Source organism: Pseudochaenichthys georgianus, unplaced genomic scaffold (assembly GCF_902827115.2).
Source record: "Pseudochaenichthys georgianus unplaced genomic scaffold, fPseGeo1.2 scaffold_444_arrow_ctg1, whole genome shotgun sequence".
Lineage (NCBI taxonomy): Eukaryota > Metazoa > Chordata > Actinopteri > Perciformes > Channichthyidae > Pseudochaenichthys > Pseudochaenichthys georgianus.
In genome coordinates, this window is record NW_027263009.1 from 99,868 (window position 1) to 110,867 (window position 11,000).

Below are 11,000 nucleotides of genomic sequence, written 5' to 3' on the forward strand. Positions count from 1 at the left end.
CTTTTTTTCTTTCTAGAAAAATAGGAGTCGTCTTATATTCGTGGTATAGACTTTTCGATGTCTAGATCCTCCAGAAAAACGCGGGCTAAAATCCTTGATTATGCGATTAAACATGCCGGGGGTTTATGTGATTTTATACGGTGAAATTGCGGAAAGTTACGAAATATGCCAAATATATTTTTTAGAATATTGGGCTGTCTTATTTATTCTCTCTCACACAACCTGCCACTAACGTTTAACCCCTTTTACTATTCCATTAAACACATTCAATGTTTATTTATTGTAAAAGCAATTGGGCTATTTTAATCTCACACACACACACACACACACACACACACACACACACACACACACACACACACACACACACACACACACACACACACACACACACACACACACACACACACACACACACACACACACACACACACACACACACACACACACACACACACACACAGCTTCAATCTTGTAGGCTTCTCACCTCACCAAAGGGGTTTGGAGGTCGTTGCCTCGGTGACCGTGAGTTGTTTGGCTTTCTAGTCCGCAGCAGCAGAAAGCATTTTCCAATGTTTGAATGAATCAAAGTGGGTCGTCACCGTCGATGTTCTCTTATTCTCCGACACAGAATAGTTTCCCCCCACTTTCGTGCAAGACATCGGGGTACTGCTTTGCCCGGTCTTTAGCAGAAATGTTCGTCGGTAAATGAGATGGTGTTTTCTCTCTCGTGTGAGCTCCACACTCTACGGTGCTGTTTACCTTCTGTGATGCGCGAGCCGATGACGTCGCGTCATCATCATCATCATCGTCGTCGTCGTCGTCATAGTCATCATCACTACTTCACGTCAAGACAAATTCACTTTTTTTTTCTCAACTTTGTGTGGAAAAATGCGGGGATTATGCGGCCTTTTAAAAATCTGCTCCATTTTGCTGATTACGATCGCAGAATCGCGTTTTTCTGGAGGGTCTAAATTACAGTCACAACAACAGATCGTGTTCCCCCAAGCCAGACACCGTCTTAAAGTAACCGTACACAGCGACAGGAGAGAAAGAGATGGAGAGAAACGGCGACCAACTCCAACAAAGTGGATCAAAAGTCGGCAAGTTAATAAACAAGAGAGGCGAAGTTACGAGGCCAATTTTAAGATGATGGTAATCAACGAAGCAGAGCCATCGAATAACTGTCTCGCAGCAAAGAAATATGGTGTTACTGAGTGTTACGTGGCGGTGTGTGGCGCAGTGGGTTGTGCGTTGGTGTTCAGGGGGCCACAGGTTCAAACCCCACTGCAGTCAGCATGTCGTTGTGTCCCTGAGACACTTCACCCCAAACTGCTCCTGTGGGGATTGCCCACAGCATTGAGTATGTAAGTCGCTTTGGATAAAAGCATCTAACAAGTGACATGTGATGTAATGTAACGTTAGAAGATGGCAAGCCCAAAAAGACTCTTAAAAATGTAAGCAGTCAGAGAAAAGCATCCACGGTCCGCAAAGGAGTAAGATGGAAAACAATGTGGTCTTCAAAAAGAGGGGTCGTCTAATACTCACGTCAACACGGTAACCGTAAGTAATGTGGATATAACGGTTAATGTTGGAACCGCTAAGTCGAGTACATTTGGGAAAGGACATCACTTTGATTTGATGCAGCCTTTGAAGCCTGGAAAACACTTATTATAACACGATGTCCCAAATGTAAAACAAAGTCTCGTCTCATCGTGATATTGATGTCATTTCAGTATCGCCAGCGTTATCCTGGGCGATATCAAGCGCTGATCTTCTCCGCAGGAAAGTATACAAAGTGTCCAGAGAGGTTGTGTTCTACCGTCTGCCTGAATGTAGTCGTGGCGTAGGTGTGTAGTGAGATTCTGTGGAGTTTATTGATGGCATCCCGTTGGGTTTGACGTCGTCTGAACAGGACATCGCACGCTCACTGCTTGATAGCGTGAAGGTCCGTTTACGCCGGTTGCTAAGCAACATCGTTATGGGGAAATGCAAGTCTGCGTCCAAATGGTTGGAAGATAAGGAGGAAGGACAATCAATACTGTATATAGTCAATGTGAGGTGAAGTGTGTCGCCAAGGTAACCGGTTAGAACTCCAAGTGGCGATGAGGTGTGTCGCCAAGGTAACCGGTTAGAACTCCAAGTGGCGATGAGGTCTTAAAATGTATGGAAAGGGTCTTTAAAAAAGGTCTTGAAAGGTTTTACATCTGACTTCAGGATTCCTGCATACCCGGTCATTATCACTTGGTACTACTTTTCATATTTGTATTTCTTAAACGTATAAAGCTGTCATAGCTAATTTCTTCTGACTTGTTGTTTTTTCAGCTTTAGACCCAGAGGCAGCGAGGGCCTCCTCAAAGATCACCACCACCCTGGGGCTGGTGGTCCACGCGGCAGGTACTACGGCTATCTGGTTTTTCTTTGAATTAAAAGAACATCACGTGCTCAGGGTAAAGATGCTCTTCGAGGGGCGGATATCGCATGCGTCGGATTGAGCATGGGAACATTTATAAATGTGGGTTTGACACATGTTGATGTAGAAGAGACATGAAGAAGAGGGGACACATGTTGATGTAGAAGAGACATGGAGAAGAGGGGACACATGTTGATGTAGAAGAGACATGAAGAAGAGGGGACACATGTTGATGTAGAAGAGACATGGAGAAGAGGGGACACATGTTGATGTAGAAGAGACATGAAGAAGAGGGGACACATGTTGATGTAGAAGAGACATGGAGAAGAGGGGACACATGTAGATGTAAAGGGGCATGAAGAAGAGGGGACACATGTTGATGTAGAAGAGACATGGAGAAGAGGGGACACATGTTGATGTAGAGAGACATGAAGAAGAGGGGACACATGTTGATGTAGAGAGACATGAAGAAGAGGGGACACATGTTGATGTAGAAGAGACATGAAGAAGAGGGGACACATGTTGATGTAGAAGAGACATGGAGAAGAGGGGACACATGTTGATGTAGAAGAGACATGAAGAAGAGGGGACACATGTTGATGTAGAAGAGACATGGAGAAGAGGGACACATGTTGATGTAGAAGAGACATGGAGAAGAGGGACACATGTTGATGTAGAAGAGACATGGAGAAGAGGGGACACATGTTGATGTAGAAGAGACATGGAGAAGAGGGGACACATGTTGATGTAGAGAGACATGAAGAAGAGGGGACACATGTTGATGTAGAGAGACATGAAGAAGAGGGGACACATGTTGATGTAGAAGAGACATGAAGAAGAGGGGACACATGTTGATGTAGAAGAGACATGGAGAAGAGGGGACACATGTTGATGTAGAAGAGACATGAAGAAGAGGGGACACATGTTGATGTAGAAGAGACATGAAGAAGAGGGGACACATGTTGATGTAGAAGAGACATGGAGAAGAGGGGACACATGTTGATGTAGAAGAGACATGAAGAAGAGGGGACACATGTTGATGTAGAAGAGACATGAAGAAGAGGGGACACATGTTGATGTAGAAGAGACATGGAGAAGAGGGGACACATGTTGATGTAGAAGAGACATGGAGAAGAGGGGACACATGTTGATGTAGAAGAGACATGAAGAAGAGGGGACACATGTTGATGGAGAGAGACATGAAGAAGAGGGGACACATGTTGATGTAGAAGAGACACGAAGAAGAGGGGACACATGTTGATGTAGAAGAGACATGAAGAAGAGGGGACACATGTTGATGTAGAAGAGACATGAAGAAGAGGGGACACATGTTGATGTAGAAGAGACATGGAGAAGAGGGACACATGTTGATGTAGAAGAGACATGGAGAAGAGGGACACATGTTGATGTAGAGAGACATGAAGAAGAGGGGACACATGTTGATGTAGAGAGACATGAAGAAGAGGGGACACATGTTGATGTAGAGAGACATGAAGAAGAGGGGACACGTGTATTGTTACTCTCATAACCCAGTCTTAATTGCCTCACGTGTCTCCAGCTGACGGAGTGGCTCTCGGAGCGGCTGCCTCCACGTCTCAGACCAGCGTCCAGATCATCGTGTTCGTAGCCATCATGCTGCACAAGGTGACTTTCCTCCAGTCAAGAAAACCTTTATTTATTTATTCGTATTCAGAGGTGAAGCTTTGTCACAGCAGGAAAGAGCCGAAGACAGCTTAATGTCAGCGAAGAAATCAACATTGCGTAACTTTATTGCAGCTGGAATTGAGACTTATGTTGTAGATTAAATGATTGCCAAGTATTTTGATTCTTTTATTCTTTTATTTTTTTTGCATTTTAAGAAGATATTCACAAAGCATGCATAACTAAATAAACACACATAGGTACATGGATTAAGTACATAACAGATAAAAAATCCGAAAAGAAATAATAATAGTATTGATAATAATATTACAAATAAAAGCATGGATACATTATTAATACTCAGGTATACATATTGTTCTATACTTGACCCATTTCCCCACCTCTCCTCAAAGATATGCTTTTGGTTTCTAATTCTCATCGTTGTTTTTCCATTACATAGATTTCACTAAGTTTTACTAAGAACATATTTTGTCATTTTAATCCATTTTAATTTCAGCGTCACATTGGTGGGAATAAGCTGCTTCCTTTGTCTCAGTGTCTTAATGTAATATTGTTTAGGTTTTAGGCCGTTTGTCTGACAACATGAGCCACGTTTGAATGTTGTAGAAAAAGTTATCGGTACCGTAAACTTATTTGTACTCGTACTCGACAAATCAAGAGTATGATATGCAGACTAATCGTTACGGGCAGCTCTCAAAGAGAAGATGGCTGCCGTCACCGTGTCTTTCTCTCCAACTCGGTGTTCGGTTACTTTTCGTCGTGTGCTTTTAACTTTGTCCGCAACATTTGTATTTAGTTGCACATCTCAGTTGTCTTACTTCTGTGTCCTATATATATGTTGCCCTGTTGGAGGAGCCGGCTGTGACTGAAGTGTTTCGTTGCCGTAGCGACACTGTAGCCACTAGCTACTGTGCTTAGCAGCAGTACATATTAAATGTTGAATCTCCCGCTCTGTACCTTCAGGCTCCGGCGGCGTTCGGCCTCGTCTCGTTCCTGATGCATGCCGGTCTGGAGAGGAACCGGATCCGGAGACATCTGCTGGTGTTCTCCCTCGCAGCGCCCGTCCTCGCCATGCTCACCTTCCTGGGCCTCAGCCAGGTAACTACTGAAATGTCTCTTCTACATCAACATGTGTCCCCTCTTCTTCATGTCTCTCTACATCAACATGTGTCCCCTCTTCTTCATGTCTCTTCTACATCAACATGTGTCCCCTCTTCTTCATGTCTCTCCTACATCAACATGTGTCCCCTCTTCTTCATGTCTCTTCTACATCAACATGTGTCCCCTCTTCTTCATGTCTCTTCTACATCAACATGTGTCCCCTCTTCTTCATGTCTCTTCTACATCAACATGTGTCCCCTCTTCTTCATGTCTCTTCTACATCAACATGTGTCCCCTCTTCTTCATGTCTCTTCTACATGAACATGTGTCCCCTCTTCTTCATGTCTCTTCTACATCAACATGTGTCCCCTCTTCTTCATGTCTCTTCTACATCAACATGTGTCCCCTCTTCTTCATGTCTCCTCTACATCAACATGTGTCCCCTCTTCTTCATGTCTCTTCTACATCAACATGTGTCCCCTCTTCTCCATGTCTCTTCTACATCAACATGTGTCCCCTCTTCTTCATGTCTCTTCTACATCAACATGTGTCCCCTCTTCTTCATGTCTCTTCTACATCAACATGTGTCCCCTCTTCTCATGTCTCTTCTCTACATCAACATGTGGTCCCCTCTTCTTCATGTCTCTTCTACATCAACATGTGTCCCCTCTTCTTCATGTCTCTTCTACATCAACATGTGTCCCCTCTTCTCCATGTCTCTTCTACATCAACATGTGTCCCCTCTTCTTCACGTCTCTTCTACATCAACATGTGTCCCCTCTTCTACATCAACATGTGTCCCTCTTCTACATCAACATGTGTCCCCTCTTCTTCATGTCTCTTCTACATCAACATGTGTCCCCTCTTCTTCATGTCTCTTCTACATCAACATGTGTCCCCTCTTCTTCATGTCTCTTCTACATCAACATGTGTCCCCTCTTCTCCATGTCTCTTCTACATCAACATGTGTCCCCTCTTCTTCATGTCTCTTCTACATCAACATGTGTCCCCTCTTCTCCATGTCTCTTCTACATCAACATGTGTCCCCTCTTCTTCATGTCTCTTCTACATCAACATGTGTCCCCTCTTCTCCATGTCTCTTCTACATCAACATGTGTCCCCTCTTCTTCATGTCTCTTCTATATGAAACTTGATGTTTAGATATTACACGTTTCATCCAAAGGAAGCATCTCCCCTCACGCTCTCTTGTCTCCTCCCCCCTCAGAGCAGTAAGGAGGCGCTGTCCGACTTCAACGCCACCGGAGTGGCCATGTTGTTTTCCGCCGGCACCTTCCTCTACGTGGCCACCGTGCACGTGCTCCCCGAGGTGGGGGGGGGCCACAGCCACTCTCCCGCGGGGGGGAACGGAGGAAAGGGACTGAGCAAAGTGGAGGTGGGAGCGCTGGTTCTGGGCTGCCTCATCCCTCTGGTGCTCTCCGTCGGGCACCACCATTAGAAGTTGAGAGGGAGACAGAGACTTCGAACTTTAAGGATGTGTTGAGACTGGCGCTCGCTGCGGGACCTTCTTGTGACTCAAACTGAGCTGAAGTCAACAACGATGTTTTTGTTGCTGACCACGAAACATCTTACAGCTTCTCTACGTGTGTCCATTTATTCCACCTGAAGTCTTTTTTCCCCACGTGGCGATGGGTTTGATTTCCATCACCGTGGAGTCCCGCATCGCGCTCGTCCAGATATCATTACATCGATGTTCCACTCGATGGCAGTTGCACAGCGAGATTTGATGATATGAAGACGGCAAACTGTCCTTTTTATAATATAACTGTACAGAGTGTAAACGTCTCGGCGTCGATCCAGATTGATTTTGAGCTGATTTCAAGTGCCATGTTAGCGTGAAGACGTGTTTGTAGAATCGTTTCTTTCTCTACGTTTATTCCTCGCAGGATGACACGACAACCGGCGAGACGCTCGTTACGATTTCGCTTCATCCCGTAGGAACGATGGGTACTGATGGTGTCTCGTTAATAAATCGCAGCTTCTCAGACGTGTCTGCTAAATCCTGCGCACGGCGAAAAAACATGGACCCCGAGCCGTCACTGTTGTCTCTTCGCTTTCTGGACGTGTGTATTCCTGGTCTGTTTTACTTGGAGGGTAATTATGAACACAAGATGGAGGGGGGGGGGCAGTTAATGTGTATAGAGTAATTGATTGTGTAGTTATTTAGAGGTGCCGGGTTATTGTTAATATTATTTCCGCAGCTCTGAATGAAGGACTTCTCTGGAGGACATTTAAACGTTAAGGGACCGTTTCTCTGGAGACATTTTGTTTCTTAAATGGGGTTGTTCGTCTGAAGTGAATCTCACCTGGGCAATAACGATACTCGTGAAATCGAGTGAAAGCCACTTCTGTCTCAGAAGCGTGGAAACGGCTGCGGAGGGGTTTGCTTAGCGGGTTTGAAAGACGCTCTTGAACGCACCGTGAACGTTAAAACAGTAACGGGTTGATGCATTAGATGTAGGCTAGAACAACATTTTTACTATCGATTAATCTGAGGAATATTGAATACATTTGTCAATAATATCCCAAACCAATAATAATAATAATATAATATAATCAAAAACCACCAAAATGTAATTTAAATAAAACAAAAAAGTAGGTAATCTGAGTATTTGAGAGGCTAAAAACGGCATTTTCCGACATTGTTTTCGGTAAACGTCTTGTTTTTTTAGTCCAAACCCTCAAGATATTTACACAGATCAAATAAGAAGCAGGACATAGTCTTTAAATGTCTTCTGTTTTAGTCCAACCCCAAAAAAAATCTCATAAATCAAAGACGACGTCGGACATCTGAACATTTAAGCGGCAGCATCGGCCTTTTCTTCACGTTGGCACGAACACGGACTCCCGGGATAAATCGATAATGAAAATAAGTGCAGATTATTGATCTGTAGTTGCAGCTTCAACAGCTCTTCTGTGTCACTGTGCCTGCTCAGCTCATGTCAATGTATTTAAGTCATTATGGTCTGTACAGAGTAACGTCATGACTTCCTGTGTGAGATGGAACTGCTTTAAATCTGACTTTTTCTGTAGAAATCAAACGGTTTTACCGAGAGAGGGCGGTCGCATGCTGACCGGCAGCTGCATGGGGTTTTGGTTTTATTATGGGATGCTGAGTGTGTGTATAAAAGGGAACTGCACCCCAACCTGCGTGGATTTACACTCAGGCAGGTTTTAGGGCAGCCCCACCATGTGCCTCTTCTCTTTACACCATCAGTCACTTCTGTGTCCTATCTTTACAGAAACGTGCAGTGCAGTCAAACGAGTCCTCTGGTGAATGTGTTGAAGCTGCAGATCATGGTTATTTAAATTGGGTTCATCCACATCGTGAAAGAGTCCAAGGACAATTTCACACGTCTTCCTTTGTGCATCCAACGGCAAAACAAGTCAAATATATCCGATCAATTGTTGTAAAATATGAAGAAATCCCCCAAATATTCACATTTTAGAAGCTACAGAATTGTTCTCTTTAAAAAAAGTGCTTAAAAATGAATCTTGGAAATCTAAGTATGTAATGCGTTGTTTACCAAACTGCTATTTACACGCAGAAATGTTGGCTTTTAAACCTCCTTAAAATAAAGGCTTTGGTCATTTAATGAGATTAAATATGCACGACTAAACCATGCCTGGCTTTTATGTATTAGGAGCTTTACACTCGAAATACGTTTACCCTCCTGAGCACTGCCCACTTTGAAGCAGAGAGGAAACGGATATTTAAATTATAATAATGTTAAATAAATCAAACTTTAGTGCGACTGCGGCTGGGAGGGAGAAATGAGATATAAAAGTCATCAAAGTGTCGGTTTGAACGACTTCCTTTGGGGCTGAGGAAGGAGTTCTGAAAAATAACATCTATTGAAATCAGAAGATAGTTTTCACGTGCTTTTATATCATCTGTCTCGTGCTGCTGTCCAGTGACATCGTGTTTCTCCAGGTGCTTTGTTATAAGCCCAGAGGTACCGAGGTCTCCAGACATGCATCGGAAACATAAAGAAGAGCTCTGTTTTTGAACAAATACATTTCGAAGTTGTCGCCAAAGTAAAACCATCGAGGGTAGTTCGTGGTTGTTTTCGACCAATCAGGATCAAGTAGTGTCAGTGTGATGTTTCAATGCACTTATCCCCTCGTGTGCACATAGCATCTCCAATCAATATAGACATGGTGACAATTAAGCAGATATCTGAAGGTGCATTTTGATGTAACTCTTTGCAGGTGGCACGTGTTGGGGCTGAGAGGAGGGTCTATTCAATATGTGTAGTATTATTGTCAGTGTGAAGGGGGGGGGGGTTATTTTTCTTCTGTCATTCCAGGACGAGTCTGCCTTATTTCCAACTTTTGATTGTGAACGTCGGTTGTAAAGCAATGTGTTTTATGACGCCTAAATTAAAGTTTTTTTAAACTGGTGAAAATGCTTTCTTACTTTCCGATTCAACTTTGTTTAAAAAGAGGTTTCCTGTCGTGGTTTAAGCCTTTCATTAATTCCTGCTGATGTTCAGGTGTATATCAGTATGTAGTGTCTCTACTTTAAAGAGTCCTCTCCTGTTGATGTTCAGGTTCATATCAGTATGTAGTGTCTCTACTTTAAAGAGTCCTCTCCTGCTGATGTCCAGGTGTATATCAGTATGTAGTGTCTCTACTTTAAAGAGTCCTCTCCTGCTGATGTTCAGGTGTATATCAGTATGTAGTGTCTCTACTTTAAAGAGTCCTCTCCTGTTGATGTTCAGGTTCATATCAGTATGTAGTGTCTCTACTTTAAAGAGTCCTCTCCTGCTGATGTCCAGGTGTATATCAGTATGTAGTGTCTCTACTTTAAAGAGTCCTCTCCTGCTGATGTCCAGGTGTATATCAGTATGTAGTGTCTCTACTTTAAAGAGTCCTCTCCTGCTGATGTCCAGGTGTATATCAGTATGCAGTGTCTCTACTTTAAAGAGTCCTCTCCTGCTGATGTTCAGGTGTATATCAGTATGCAGTGTCTCTACTTTAAAGAGTCCTCTCCTGCTGATGTTCAGGTGTATATCAGTATGTAGTGTCTCTACTTTAAAGAGTCCTCTCCTGCTGATGTTCAGCTGTATATCAGTATGTAGTGTCTCTACTTTAAAGAGTCCTCTCCTGCTGATGTTCAGGTGTATATCAGTATGTAGTGTCTCTACTTTAAAGAGTCCTCTCCTGCTGATGTTCAGCTGTATATCAGTATGTAGTGTCTCTACTTTAAAGAGTCCTCTCCTGCTGATGTTCAGGTGTATATCAGTATGTAGTGTCTCTACTTTAAAGAGTCCTCTCCTGCTGATATCCAGGTGTATATCAGTATGTAGTGTCTTTACTTTAAAGAGTCCTCTCCTGCTGATGTCCAGGTGTATATCAGTATGTAGTGTCTCTACTTTAAAGAGTCCTCTCCTGCTGATGTTCAGGGGTATATCAGTATGTAGTGTCTCTACTTTAAAGAGTCCTCTCCTGCTGATGTTCAGGTGTATATCAGTGTGTAGTGTCTCTACTTTAAGCACGATATGGCCTCTTTAAATGCATGTATGAAGTTGTTATTCACCAACAGTTTATCACTTGTGTAGCTTTGCTCATATTTGTTCAGTTTTTCCTCTTAATTGAAATGTTAAGAGGCTTTTCTGCCGCTGACGGGATGTTTTCCCGCTCATGCTCTTCTCTGTGGAAACTGAGCTGTGATATCTCTGTAATCTGCAGTCCGTCCACTCTGACAACCTGTTGTGTGAATTAATCTGATACTCTGAGCCGCTCACGCGCGCTCCATCCTCTTTCCCCCGCAGCCCCGCCCACATGTTTCTGGCTCTCTGTA

At 43.5% G+C, this 11,000-nt stretch overlaps 1 protein-coding gene across 1 annotated transcript; it reads left to right on the forward strand.

Moving 5' to 3' along the window:
- Positions 1-2,296: 2,296 nt before the first annotated feature.
- Positions 2,297-9,603, forward strand: slc39a9 (solute carrier family 39 member 9). Its single transcript, XM_034078557.2, has 4 exons — positions 2,297-2,397; positions 3,972-4,057; positions 5,039-5,173; positions 6,402-9,603. The coding sequence occupies exons 2-4, from the start codon at positions 4,046-4,048 to the stop codon at positions 6,630-6,632; spliced, it is 378 nt and encodes a 125-aa protein (XP_033934448.2). The 5' UTR covers positions 2,297-2,397; positions 3,972-4,045; the 3' UTR covers positions 6,633-9,603.
- The last annotated feature ends 1,397 nt before the right edge of the window (positions 9,604-11,000 follow it).

Coding starts and splice junctions, on each gene's coding strand:
- slc39a9 (XM_034078557.2), top strand. Junction 5,174..6,401: donor CCTTCCTGGGCCTCAGCCAG/GTAACTACTGAA, acceptor CTCCCCCCTCAG/AGCAGTAAGGAGGCGCTGTC.